The 15131-nt window shown below is 43.4% G+C and overlaps 1 protein-coding gene across 1 annotated transcript in view; it reads left to right on the top strand.

The window, feature by feature from the left end:
* The window catches only part of LOC119859961 (AGBL carboxypeptidase 4), a 1439111-nt gene that overhangs the window by 1135421 nt on the left and 288559 nt on the right, over window positions 1-15131 (top strand). Inside the window, exon 7 of the mRNA XM_038412901.2 lies at window positions 14222-14311. Coding sequence (XP_038268829.1) covers window positions 14222-14311 — 90 coding nt within the window. The remainder of the gene's footprint in view (window positions 1-14221; window positions 14312-15131) is intronic.

The following is a 15131-nucleotide window of genomic DNA, read 5'->3' on the forward strand; positions in this document are numbered from 1 at the left end:
TGCTGGGGGGACTTAATTCATTTCCCATGGCTGGCCCAGCATTGTATTCTGTGCAGGTAACAGTAGAGAAGAGGTCCCCAATCTGTGGAGCACAGCCCCCTAATGGGAAGCTGACTCACCGAGGAATGTTAAGGGGGGGCATAGCTGGGGCCTGGGTCAGCCCCTATGCAGGCGGGGAGGGAGTGCCACCCATCTCTGCGGCTGGCACCGCACCCAGGGCCCTGGCTGCTGGCCCTCAGCCTTGGCCCCTTACCTCTGTCCATGTCCCCCACTCCCAGCTCTGGGTGGTAGGAGTGGGGAGGTGCAGACAAAGGTGTGGGGGGTGCAAGGTAAAAAGTTTGGGGTCCACTGCTGTAGCAGGAGAAAGCTAAGCTCTTCTCTGCCAACCTTGGGATTGGGGTCTATAAAAATCCAGATGTAATCTGCCATACATCATAGAATGGAGATTTGATCCTGATTCTCCTGTCTGTTACACTGGTGTAAATCAGATGTAACACCATTGAAGTCAGTGAAATTACACTGGTGTAAAAGTGGAGAAATGGGCCCTTTGGAAATGTTCCATGTTGGGATCAAGTCAGATGATGGAATTCTGGCAGCTACCTTAAGAGTGTTCCTCAGAGAGCAGACTCCATGTCTGACAAAAGAGAGCAAACATACCTCTGGATTAGTGGTGGGGATGATGCATAAGAGGGGTTTATTTTAGTCCTGGCTGAGGACGGTCTGCTATTTTTCTTTCTTGACGAGTCATTTCATCATTGGACTCAGCTAATGAGGGACCATCCACTGAGCATTTAGTATTCAGTGCTAAACATTTAATACCAAATTCTGGTTTGGGTAAATCCTAAGCACAAAAGAGAACAATCTTTTTCTTTTGCCTTTTTTCTTTGTGCTGGCTTGAGCCTTTTCTGGAAGAAGGTCAGAGCTTCCCAAAAGTGGCCAGCCTCACGTTTTGAGAAACACTGCCACCCATTAATCTAATTTCAGCAGGTTGTTTTTTATTGACCACTCACTTGGCTAGCAGAGAATATGCAGTCATAGTTCAAGGGAAGCGGAACTCTTCTGCAGCATACCTCTCGCTTTTGTGCTTGAGGGATCACTGCTTTCTCCTGGAGTCTTGTGCAGTGAAGGTTTTGTTCTGCTTAACCCTGTCCATACCACTCATTCCTCACAAGGAAGATCCAATACAAGGCAAAAATAATTAGAATACACATGTTCCCCATGCATTAACATGCAGGTGCTAATCTGGTGGGTGTGCAGTTATTCAGTCTCCTTTTATATGTCTGTGTTCCCACACTCAGTATTTCATTAAGTGTATGCTTCATAGAAGTTCATGTCATTCCAAATCAGTGTCTGAAAGGTAGGAATACAGAGAGCAATTTCAGCTATCTTATTGATCAGAATGTAATGATGAATATTTTGCACTGCCATGGTCTCTTCTGGAACAGATCCCTGCAGTTGGCTTATCTGGATGGGTCTGGGGTGTTACGTGGATTTCAACCAACCTCCTCGCTGATCCTGGGGGCTGCAAAGGGGCAAAACTGACTTCTGGCACATGGTAGAGCAGCCTCAGACCTGCTCTAATGTGCCAGTGGATAATCAGCCGGGATTGTCCGTGGAGCCACCTTCCAGGATTGCAGGAGCACATTGCTCTGGCCTAACCCTCTTCTACACATGGCATACTCCCTGCCATCCTTAAAATATTCCTTACAACAAGGGGGCTAAGTGCAGCTCCCTTGTCAGGGGAATCCTCAGCTGCTGTCTTAAGGCAGCTTGACGTGTTTTTTGTACCCCTGGAATGGCACAAAGAGCCATTAGGAATGGCCAGGGCCCTAAATCTCAGAATCTCAGGGGGCTTTTGAGTACTAATTAATTAGACTTTGGTTTCCTCTTTTGAGGTGTATGATTATTCCCATTTAATGCATGGTTAATTTCAAACATTGTAGTCACACAGCAAATCAGTGGCAGAACTGGAAATAACAGAAGCAAGAAGTCCTTACTGTCATATTCCTCCTCCAACCACTAGAGTGCCCTGTCTGTTTCTGGCTGGCAATACACCCTATGCTCATGAGAATGTAACTTTTCTTTCTGCCGTAAGTAACCCTCGTCTTTCAACGAAACAACACCTGGAGCAGCCAAATCTGGCTTTAGCCTCCAACAATTGGGAGAGCTGATGCTACGCTGCCTTGCAGCACTTGGTTACCAGACATCCACTCTGAGTCCCCATTTTAAAAACCACATAAAAGACACAAATGAAATAAAGGGCAGGGAACTGAGACTAGCCACAAATGGGAATTTCTTGCATGTATATTTTTAGCCTGGATGACCTTTGTACTAAAGGAACTCAGGATCCTACATGGGCAGCAATTGTACGTGCAAAAGGAAAGGATGGCCGTGTGGTTATAAGGGACAAGGCAGGGACTCGAGTGGTCTGAGTTCCATTTCTGAAACTGTCACAGACTTTCTGTGGGTTTGTGCCTCACCGTGGGGTTGTGAGGCTTAGTTCATCATCATTATTAGTAATCTATTATATTTTCTATTATTGTAGCACCTAGAAGCCCTAGTTATAGACCAAGACCCCACTGAGAGAGGGCACTTTACAAACACAGACTAAAAAACCGGTCTCTGTCCCATTAAAGCATTTGGGGATCTTCTTATGGAAAGAGTTATTATTGGTGGTAACAGGAACAGTGCATCTGCACTGAAAGGGGCAGAAGAACACTGGGTGATTTATTTTTAAATAGGTGAAGTGGTTTTTTTGGTTCATTTTGTGGTTTAATGTTGCAAAAAAAGTACATCTGTTATATCAATATGTCCAAGCAGAAAAGGTGAATGCCCATTGTGCCGTGCTTTAGGGAATAATGTCTAGTGGGTCCCATGTGAAGTAGAGACTTTTAGCAAAACATGCCTAGAATGTTTTTCTGTAGGTAGACTTTACTTTCTTGTACTATATCACTTGAAGGACACTTCTGCATTTTCTGTGATTCTTGGAATGATTTCTGGGGTTCTGGGATTATACATCAAATTTAACAAGATGATATATGGCTTTGAGGAGAGACATTTGATGTACCACTTAGCCTTCCCATAATTTACTGCCTTCCCTTGGTCTCTGGAGAGGAAGGGGTTTATCTGCACTACAACTTGACTTTATAAATATCAAAGCAGGAAAGGGAAAAAGAAAGCAGGCTGCGGCCCTGTCTGCTAAACGGTTATATGATAGTGATGCAGATAGGTGACATTAAATGCTACTGTCTGCAACCTTAATTGCAAGTTGCCATCCCCTTGGTCATTTGAGTCAAATAATGTGCTATTCATATTCCTGTTTTCTATTCCCTCTTCATGGGATTTTACATTTCAAAGTTCAGATGTGGATGAATAATCTAAATGCAAAGCCCTGTTTTGGAAAAAAAGACAAAAACATATAAACTAGCAGTCTTTGCATGCTGTTTAATTTCCCTTCCTTAGAGGAGTATCAGGCATGACAGTGTCATGAAGCCCAGACGGAAAAATGTTTGCTTCCAAGACTTCATGAAGATTTAAAAACAAAAAAATGGGTTTGGGGAGGGTGAGGAGAACCTGCTAAACAATCCTTTGCCATTTCTGATTTTCCAAGCAGCTAAGTGGTGTCCTTTGAACTCGCTTCAGAAAATTTTTACCAGGAGCTATTTCTGGCCTTTTGCTTTACAATCATATCCCCGCACTGGGCTATTAAGTTGAAAATTCAGTCGAGCATTAACGTTGAAACAATTTTACATAGCCTCCCCTCCGCAGAGCACCCCTCCAAAATACCCTGCCATTTGGAATAAAGTGTGTGTGTTGGGGGGGGGGGAGGAGTGGGAAAGTGGCAAGGAAGGGAAAGGAACTGGTGCACTGGTCTGGATTTTAATGGTCAAGTCATTCTGGTAAATAGAATTCAGGCTGTCGCATCATCTTTGCCTAGTTAAACTGTCACCAAAGTTTACTTTGCCACATTCTGGTGGAGATCATTGGTTGTCAGAAGGGATGAAAGGGGCATTGTTGCAAAAGACTAAAGGAGTAAAGGAAGAAAGAAGCATCTAGGCAAGGAGATCCTATGTGCATTACGCATCCAGAGCCCTAGTGGCACAAAGATCTGTGGTTAACTCTTTCACCCTCTACCTTCAGAATGCTTTGGGAGGGGTCTTTTCCTCTGTTTGCACCCCAGTAGGATTCTCACACATAACATACATCTAAATGCTCCTTTTCTCTCTTTCTAGCTAGAATATATTTAATTTGCTCTGAACTCAAGCTAGTCCAACTCCCAGGTCACAGAGTCGGGGCAGGGGGGAGGGGAGAACACAAGGAAAAGTATTAACCCTGTGACATCCTGTCTTTGAGACACTGTGCTGTATTAAATTGATTTGCAAATCAAAGCTAAAAGCTAAGCAAAAGCCACCAACCTATTTTGCCTAAGGATGATTATAATGATTGTTATGTTCCCTTAAATGACAAACCAATTTGTTACCTGCCTACATAAACATTTGCTTATATGAGCTCCAGAAATGTTTTGTTTTTATTAGCCCAAACTTTATCTTTTTATGAAGACACAAGGGCACAATAAAAGTAGCATGCAAATATAATACCCAATTTGCATTTTTCCATGTCAGCAGAATCCATTTGATATTAGGTCAGTGTACACATCAATAAAGCGCACATTCTCACAGGCCCATTGTAATGGTCCTGGTAATTTCTATGCTGCCAGAGTAAAGGGGTTAAATAATACTTCAAAACAGCTTTGATTTTAAGAGAAATGTAAAAAGAAGTTGTTTTGGGAACAACATGGGGTATAGGGATAAATAGTAGAATGCTCTCCCAAGATTAAAATGATGTTGCAATGACAATCTCAGAGAGAGCTTTTTCTATGTAGGCCCCAATTCAGCAAAGCATTTAAGTGCATGCTTAAATTCAGAACATGCTTAAGTGCCTTTGAATTCAACAGAACTTCAGAACATGCCGATAGGGCCATAGTAAGCTGAGATAATCATAGAATATCAGAGTTGGAAGGGACCTCAGGAGGTCATCTAGTCCAACCCCCTGCTCAAAGCAGGACCAATCCCCAATTTTTGCCCCAGATCCCTAAATGGCACCCTCAAAGATTGAACTCACAACCCTGGGTTTAGCAGGCCAATGCTCAAACCACAGACTCTGGACGGAAATTCTGCACCTAAACTTTGGAGAGGATGGGTCAAGATCCACACTTTACAGCTTGGTATTACGCCAGGAGTTAGGTCAGGCCGTGTTGTAGCCATGTTGGTCCCAGGATATTAGTGAGACAAGATGGGTGAGGTAATAGCTTTTATTGGACCAATTTCTGTTGGTGAGGGAGACACACTTTTTCTTCAGGTCACTCGTCTCTCTCATCCACCTTGTCTCACTAATATCCTGAGACCAACATGGCTACAACACGGCCTGACCTAACTCCTGGCGTAGTACCAAGCTGTAAAGCGTGGATCTTGACCCATCCTCTCCAAAGTTTAGGTGCAGAATTTCCATCCAGAGCTCTGTGGTTTGAGCATTGGCCTGCTAAACCCAGGGTTGTGAGTTCAAAGACCCAGCTTGTCTCTCTTAAGTGAAAGTACACACTGATAGGCCAATCTATTGTAATTAAATCAAGAGAGTGCCAGTGTCTCCAGAACTGAAACATAACCTTTTGAGTGGTAAGGAGAGTTTGGGGAAGGGGAGGGTTTACAGACATTCAATTTACTTTTTATAAAATAGATTTTTCATCAGCATGAGCCTAAGCTTTGCTGGGTTCCAGAGGGGGGCAAAAGTTCTGAAAAAGCATGAGATGCTGCAGTATTTCAGACCTGACTGGAAGCAGGCAATACCGAAATTGTCATGAGACAATGAGAAGGTTTTGCTCCTATTTTGATTTGTTCTAGGAGTAGAGATAAAGACATCAGAACAGCAGGTGAGCCTGGAGAAAATGGACAGTGGGGAGGGCGCATCCTCGAGCCTTTACTTGGCTTGGCTGACAACCAGGAGTTACTGTTTGTGGCTGAGGAACTGAATTGCACTTTGGCAGATGCCCTATTTCCCTGTTTGATACCTAGAACCCCATTTCCTTCAACAGAGAATAGAAAAGCGAAAATGCTGGCAGCAGTCCTTTCAAAAGCTTGGTTCAGTCCTTGCGTGTGTGTCCCTGCAGGCCAAGTAGGATTATTTTCACATAATGCAGCCCATGGCAGCAGGTTTCTTCACACAGTTCAGGAGGAGGGAGGAGGCCTCTGAACAAAGTATCAACAGGCACAACAAGCTTGTGCTTCCTTGACCCTACCAAGCCCAAAGGGATTCAAGGGTGGCGAAAATTGCTCTCTTGCTGAGCGTGTTGCTGAGACACGCAGTCCTACCTGAAATGACATTTGCGACCAGAAATAACAAAAAAATAAATGGAATTAGGTGCTAATCTGGTCTCTCAGGAAACACCAGAGTACAGTAAATGCTGTTAAAGTAGTTTAATGAGGTAGAGACCAGGCAGTCAGGACAACAATAAGATCAGCGTTAACTTTTGAGACAGATGTTACAGTAGTTCTGTTGGACACAGAGACGGTGGAGTGAAATGTAATACAGTGGTGTGCTTTGGATTAGACTTTTTTTTTTTTTTTTTTTACTGTGATGGGGTTTTATTCACTCCATGGAGACCTTAGTAGTGATTCCAACACTTGCAACAGCCCATCTTATACTTCAAAGTATTGGAGACTCAGACAGTGTAGTATTAGGTTATTTTGTCGACAGCCCATGTTTCAAAAAGGCTTCGCAAAAATTTTTACACGTGTCTTTAATTGAAGTGTGACTGTCAGTCTGATGAAAGATTCAAAGCCCTGGTGACTGCGAACTTCTGCTTTTCTATGGAAGAGGTAAAGCGTGGGTAGTGGCACTGAGAACTTCCCCACAGTGTCCCACCAATGCATCTCAGCCTTGACTTTGAGAGGCCACCTCTAATAATAAGGCTTGTGTTGCTTTTCTTCCACAGATCTTTGTATCATTATCCGTATCTTAGATGTGGGAAACTGAGGAACCGATAGATTAAATGACTTGTGCAAATTCAATGCAGTGGGAGTGTGGCGGCATGGGTAATAGAGGCAGATCTCCTAGGGCTCCCAGTTCCATCCCCAAGGAAAGGAAGCATAACTGTTGAGAGAAATTTGGGGCCCCAGTAGGTCATACTACTGGGCCCCCAGCTCTCTCATTTCACCCGAGTTAGACATCTGGGGAGCTTCCCTGAGCTCATGGCCTCAGTACAACTGTCCCCATTTTACCCCCGCCCTCTCTTCAGCCCCAGAGGGGAGTTTGCTTTCCATGAAGATTCAGTTTTTGGCTTTTCTTCTGATTCTGTTGATGGTGTCCAGTTGTGGTTTTTCTGAGGTAAAATATAGAAAAGGGACTAAGAGAGCATATTCTACACCTTCGTCTGGTTCCGTCAGCCTTAATACCATGTGTAACATCTATGACCATCTCCCATGAATCTGAATCCTTCTGAGGTGGAAATCTCCCATGCACCAGCCTCTTTGCTGAATTTTGGCTCTTGTGGTCTGACCTGGCATCAGGAAATTACTCCCACACTTGAATTAAGAATTAAGCAGAAGTATGGTCCTTAAGGCACTGCAGAATGATAATCAGGCATGGCAACGGCTGCACCCTTTACAAGAGTGAGCATGTGCTCCCTGCCATGATGGGTGGGCTGGTGCAGAGATCACCTGTGTCCTGGCTATGCTGCCACATTCCTAGTGGATTGTGTAGCAGCGCTAGTGTCACTAACACTCCCTTCTTGTACTGGCAGAATGGGGTACAAGCAGCAGGGGCTGGCCCCTGTGTGGATGTGCAAGTTGGAGTTTGCCAGTCTGACCTCCCTCTTTTCCTAAGGCAGGAGCAGTTGGAAACTGGTCCTTTATCAGCAGAGGTGAAACTAAGCCAGTCCGGTCCGGTATGAGGTACCAGCAAGAGCCAGTACGCCATGCCGGACCGGACCGGCTTCCCCATGCTGGCACTTTAAAGGGCCCTGGGCTCCCCACAGCAGCTGGAGCCCTGGGCCCTTTAAAGCGCCCCCCGAGTCCCACTGCCGGAGCCCCAGGGTAGCGGCGGCAGGGCTCTGGCAGTGATTTAAAGGGCCTGGAGCTCTGCAGCAGTAGAGTCGGCTGGAGCCCGGGGCCCTTTAAATCACCCCTGAGCGCCGGGCTCCCAGCTGCCTCTGCAGCTGGTAGTTCTGGGGGTGATTTAAAGGCACGGGGGCTCCCAGCTGGGGCCTTTAAATCTTTAAAGGGCAGGGTTATTTAAAGGCCCCGTCTCTTTCGGTCAAGGCCATGCCCCCCTGCTCAGGACTCCGGAGTACCGGTAAGTCCTTTAAGTTACTTTCACCCCTGTTCATCAGTATGTATGTTCATATACATGCTGCATAATTCTTTATCTGTAGCTAGAGTCCACCAGGATTTCTTTTGAGTAGAACATTTGTTCTGTGCTGAACCTATCACTCAAGTGAATAGTTTAGTTTAAAGCTGGAGCAGCTGTTGATTTTAATATTGTTTAGATTGGCTTTAGCCACCCTAGGCCTGCACATGTTTTTATTTAAGGATTTTTTTCTTCAAACAAGATTGCAGCCATGAGTGGTAGGAGAGGAACGTGCATGGGTAGCGAGGCCTGCCACAACACTTACAAGCAAAGAGAACAACTGGGAATAACAGCCAGTGGAATACAGTTTGATTTCAGCTTACACCTGTGCAAAAGCACCCATTCTTACATGTGGTGGTGGTGGTGGTGGTGGTTTTCAGAGTGGATTTGAAAAACTTTGGCTGTCTCTTGTGGATAATGGTATGATAATACTGCAGTGAAAAATGAAAACAAATCTGCAGTAATAATTCAATTCATTTTCTCTTTAATGAAAGTACATTCCAGTGGCTAATTGCCATTTAATTTTACTGTTATGAATTTGGTGCTGTGCATTTACAAAACCTTGAATCATAGAATCTCAGGGTTGGAAGGGATTCAGGAGATCATCTAGTCCAACCCCTTGCTCAAAGCAGGACCAATCCCCAACTAAATCATCCCAGCCAGGGCTTTGTCAAGCCTGACCTTAAAAACCTCTAAGGAAGGAAATTCCACCACCTCACTAGGTAACCCATTCCAGTGCTTCACCACCCTCCTCATGAAAAAGTTTTTCCTAATATCCAACCTAAACCTCCCCCACTGCAACTTGAGACCATTACTCCTCGTTCTGTCATCTGCTACCACTGAGAACAGTCTAGATTCATCCTCTTTGGAACCCCCTTTCAGGTAGTTGAAAGCAGCTGAAAGTTGAACTGTGTGCATTCTGGAAGTAATGGCAATAGAAACCTTGCTTTTCTTTATTTGAACTTCTTAAACATTCTGGCATCTGCTAAACAAGTCACATCTTTCAAATCTCTATAATTTTAATTTTGAGTTTTGCAATTCCAAAATAGGAAGGATTCACAATATAAGATTGAAGTTTAAAGGAAGGCCATTTTGGGGGAGAGGGGGTATCAAATAGCAGTAAAGACAGGACCAGATACAGTTTCACTCATTTTGCCTTGAAGTCTGTTGCTCAATAGCAGCCTTTCAAAAAAGATGACCAAGTATCACATTGAAAGAGAGAGAGAGAGAGCGGAAAATATTATCACCGTGTGGGTTAAGGAGAACTCGATGGTTGCAAAAACTGGACTTATTTTAAAGTGTAAAATTTGTGTTTCAGTGTTTGCAAGATATAACTTGGGAAAGTTACAAGACTGAGAATATGTGATCCATACAAACATAGAAATGGTGGTAGGACTGGCTGTATTGGGGATTGGTAATGTGATGCATGTGTAACGGGGTACTGGCCCTTTAAGGCCAGAGAGGGTAGTTATCCTGTTCCATGTCTCCAGGCAAGCAATTGAAGCAATCACTGGGAAAGAGGAACATGATCTGGGGAAGAGTTAGTGTATGGGAGAGGGAAAGTATAGGGCAATCCCAAACCATTGTTGCATTGCTCCTTTTAAGGGTCTGGGACCAGGAGGGTTCCTTTAAGGACCTACAGGGTCACAGACCACAAGGGAGTGCCCTAGGACAGCACTATCTACGGTGAGATTTTCAGGTGTAAATTGCTGCTCTGATTCCAACCCAAGGTCAGAAAAGAATTAAAGCTGTTATTAGATATGCCACAGTTATATAAAGTTCAGATCCCAACCTGAAATTTTCAAGACTGTGGGTGTTAGGTCTGAACCCAAACGTCAGTCTCTGGTCTTTGCTATCTGACAGCTGTTGGATGGACTACAAGAAAAAAGTATGGCACTCGTAGTCCAATAACCTGTGGACAGGTGTCCACATCAACCCTAATTGGTCCCCTGATTGCCAGCCTCTGAAGGGAAGCTGAACTATTGAACAGGCCAATGGATACTGAACTCATGTCTCCCGAATCATCATGTCTTTTCCAGGTTAGAGTTCAGGCATACCTAGAGGGTAGCATAGGTGAGCCTGCATCTTGTGATGGATCTGTTAAACAGAGAATTGTGCTTTCCACAGCTAACTAGCCAGCATCTGTCACAAGCACAGCTGCATTTAAAAGACAATACCAATATGCTTAAGCCCAAAAGTTACTTTTAAAGACAATCTTCCAAAATGTACTTTTTAAGAAAAATGTTTATAAAAGATAATGTCATGACTTTCTAGTGCAGGGGTGGCCAACCTGTGGCTCTGGAGCCACATGCGGCTCTTCAGAAGTTAATATGCGGCTCCTTGTACAGGCACCGACTCCGCGGCTGGAGTTACTGGTGCCAACTTTCCAATGGGCCAGGGGGTGCTCACTGCTCAACCCCTGGCTCTGCCACAGGCCCTGCCCCACCTCCATCCCTTCCCGCCCCCTCCCTTGAGCCTGCTGTGCCATTGCTCCTCCCCTTCTCCCTCAGAGCCTCCTGCACACCACAAAACAGCTGATTGGGAGGTGCCCGGAGGGAGAGGGAGGCGCTGATTGGCCGGGCTGCTGACGTATTACTGTGGCTCTTTGGCAATGTACATTGGTAAATTCTGGCTCCTTCTCAGGCTCATGTTGGCCAACCCTGTTCTAGTGGGAGGGTGGTGGGATTTCCGTTTAGATGTTTTCCTGCAGGTTCTGCAACCCAAACAGTGAGGAGTGAAACAGACTGCAAACAAAACAAAACTAAGCAGACACCTAACAGTGATAAAAAGCACAAATAAAATAAGTAAATTGGTTTTAAAAAGTGCTTTCTATATGAGTACTCCAAGGTATTATTTAAGATCACAAACGAGGACTTTTTTTAATATGTTCCTGCTCTTGACAATTTAATTATAAAATGAGAGAAAATCTGTATAGAAATTAACATGAAAATGTGTAAGTATATATTCCCTGTGATAAATATAGTTCAAGAAGTTATTTACCAGATTCCATATAGTAAGGAATTAACCCGTCCCTTGCAGCTCACGCAGTACTGACCCTCTCTAATGTATATGGAGGAGGAGTGAAAGACATTTTATGGGGCTTGAATGTAGGGTCTGAGCTAAAGCCCACTGAAATAAATGCAATGTCTCTATTGCTTTCAGTGGGCTTTGGATCAGGCCTCAAATGGGGAATAATCTTTCCAGCATTAGAGGAAAATTAATCATCTATTAATCTTAATAATAATTATAGAGAGAGAAAGTGTGTGTGTGTGTGTGTGTGTGTGTGTGTGTATATATTATATAAAGTATTATATATGTCATCTCAAAAGCATGGGGCAGAGTCTTACCTGGTGTAAATTGTCAACACCATTCAATTTTATTTTTATTTTTGTATGATTAGCCTTGGTTGTATATTCTGAGTTAAGTATCTGCCTCTTTAATGCTAGACATTTTTTTAAAATAGAAGAAAATGCAACTCTAGTTACAGGAGACATCCTGGACTTCTCTTTTCACTTAACATAGATTCATAAATACTAAGGTCAGAAGGGACCATTCTGATCATCTAGTCCAACCTCCTGCACAACGCAGGCCACAGAATCTCACCCACCCACTCCTACGAAAAACCTCACCTATGTCTGAGCTATTGAAGTCCTCAAATCGTGGTTTAAAGACTTCAAGGAGCAGAGAATCCTCCCTCAAATGACCCATGCCCCATGCTACAGAGGAAGGCGAAAAATCTCCAGGGCCTGTTCCAATCTGCCCTGGAGGAAAATTCCTTCCCGACCCCAAATATGGCGATCAGCTAAACCCTGAGCATATTCACCAGCCAGATACTACAGAAAATTCTTTCCTGGGTAACTCATGTCCGATCCATCTAATATCCCATCTCAGGGGATTTGGCCTATTTACCCTGAATATTTAAAGATTAATTAATTACCAGAATCACATTATCCCATCATACCATCTCCTCCATAAACTTATCGAGTAGAATCTTAAAGCCAGATAGATCTTTTGCCCCCACTGCTTGGAAGGCTATTCCAAAACTCCTCTGATGGTTAACTCCACTCTTCTGATGGTTAACAGTATTGGGGGCTGATTTATCTCCTTCTTCCTGCATTACTCAGTGTTAATGCTAATGATACAGGGTGGTCATCAGGTTCTAGCTGATGTTCTTGCATTCTTTTATGCTGCCTCCCACTTTTCTTCTGCAGACAGGGTTGCCCCCACCAGCTGCTACTTTTGTCAGAGACATTCTTTCTCATATTTCTCTGCCTCTGGGGCTCAAAAACACACCAGAGAGGAGTGACATTAGCGTATCAAAGACTGAATTGATGGCTGGGTTGCCGGCTGAACAGCTGTAGGACATTTAGAGAGACTAAAGAAATATAAAAGAATCCTGCTATGGTCTCTGGTCCAATTGCCTCCAGAGAAGAACTGAAAACGTATTGATTATTATTATTTTATAATAGATTTGCCACTGGCTTGGATTAGAATGTCTGTAAACCAGAAAATTAAAAAAATAATAATTAGGATTCACAATTTGCTTGCTATTAAAAGAGCCATATTTCTCTCCCTGTGTGTATGTATATACTGTGTGTGAGAGTAATTAAAAATTCATTGTGAAATTTAGATTTATTTGTTTTATATTTTAAAACTTGTTGTCTACTTGAAATGGATTAAACTGAAAGCAGAGATGTCTGTCACGATATTGTCTTGCTGGTTTTAATGTTACCCCTCTTGAGTGTTTTAGATCTACATGAGATGTGTACCTGAGGTCCTGACCTCATATGGTCATTAAAATTCCTATGGTCCTTTTTGCAAGAGTGTACTTTTTATTGCCTGTTTGTAAGCACTGTGCCTGTGGAAACTGAAGAAAACATGCCCTCTGCCCCACAGAGTTTACAGTTTTAGTAGACAGTCAGGACAATATAGTTTGAAGTATTTTATTTTATTATCCCTATATAGGGGTTGAATTGTAAGATGTTAACCTTAGAGTCCTGGCTAAATTCCAACGGGGTGGTTACATTCTAACTACTAAAGCTCCCTCCTACCCTGTCTGTAATTTCAAATGGATACAGTAAAATTGTCATCCCTATCAACTTGAAACTGTTGTGCCATGTGCTGTTAAATAGCTGTCCTGTTCCCCCCCCAGAGGTGACTGCATTTCAGTGCAGGGTGAAGTGCTTTCTATAGAATGATTAGTCTCTCCAGTGTTCCTCAGTGCATCTAGTCCTTGTTTGTTTTGCATACTTTGCTGATTTTTAATATATCTGGTCTATGTTTTGATGGAGACAAAACCAGGCCAAAACAGTGAGAGAAAAAAAAAAGCAGTGTCCATGCTAATAAATGTCATTTGCCAGCACTTTACCTTTCTTTGGCACCGTGCTAAATCTTGTATCAAGTGTAATGCAGGGTGCAATTGGCTTTACAATGTGAATGGAAATGGAACCCCACCGCTTTTCTTGTTGCTCCAGGACATTTATCACAAGTGAGCGAGCAATTACAATGCAGTTAAACTCTCTGTAGTAAATCTTGTTTTTAAAAAGGAAACTAACTTTGTTGTTGCAGCCTTGGCTTTGTGTCATTAGACTTGCAATCCTTGCTGTTGCACTGTCTTTCATAGGGCATGATATGAATAGCTAGCAATGCTGCTTCCATTAATTATAGATTATCCCCATGTATAATGGATGAACAATTTTAATAAAAGGATACGCTTTAATATTAATGGTCCTTTGTGTCCTGCATAGGGGACCCAATTTAAGGAGATATGTGTGTGTGTGTGTATATATATATATATATATATATATTTTTTTTTTTTCAGTAAACCTGCGGTCTGGAGCTGAACAGAAAGTAGTGTTCATCACTGCCCGTGTCCACCCTGGAGAAACTCCCTCTTCCTTTGTATGCCAAGGTGAGTGTCTGCAGAGTCGCCATTTGGAATAAAAACCCAGTGATGGAGGTGTCTCTCTCCCAGACTCTCTTTTTCCTTGGCTTCTCCTCCTTTGAGCATCTCATGCCAGCGCACTGTGGCCCTGGTAGCACTGTTTAATTATAAGAAACAGTCTACATGTCCAAAGGCGTTGTTCTGAGGAGCAGAGCTTTCGGTGGCTGACATGCACAAAGCAGCACTGCTAAAAATAGAAAGAAAATTGCCCAGCTCGTGTTTGCAAAGGGTTGGAATTTGAGGGTTCCGGGTAAAAATAATCCCAGTGTGTTTTCATGTAATTTCACTGTATAGGCTTAAAATATGTTAGTAATGATGCCAAGGGATTACAATGGGCCCCCAATATTGAATGCAATCCGTGGGCTGGATTCTTGGCTAGTGTAAATCAATGGAGTTATGCTGATTTACTGTATTAGAATCATAGAATATCAGGGTTGGAAGGGACCTCAGGAGGTCATCTAGTCAAACCCCCTGCTCAAAGGGGTTTGGGGGGGAGGGATAGCTCAGTGGTTTGAGCATTGGCCTGCTAAACCCAGGGTTGTGAGTTCAATCCTTGAGGGGGCCATTTAGGCATCTAGGGTAAAAATTGATAATTAGTCCTGCTTTGAGCAGGGGGTTGGACTAGATGACCTCCTAAGGTCCCTTCCAACCCTGATATTCTATGATTCTATGATTCTATGAAAGCAGGACCAATCCCTAACTAAATCATCCCAGTCAGGGCTTTGTCAAGCCTGACCTTAAAAACCTCAAAGGAAGGAGATTCCACCACCTCCTTAGGTAACGCATT

Source organism: Dermochelys coriacea, chromosome 8 (genome assembly GCF_009764565.3).
Source record: "Dermochelys coriacea isolate rDerCor1 chromosome 8, rDerCor1.pri.v4, whole genome shotgun sequence".
Classification (NCBI taxonomy): Eukaryota; Metazoa; Chordata; order Testudines; family Dermochelyidae; genus Dermochelys; species Dermochelys coriacea.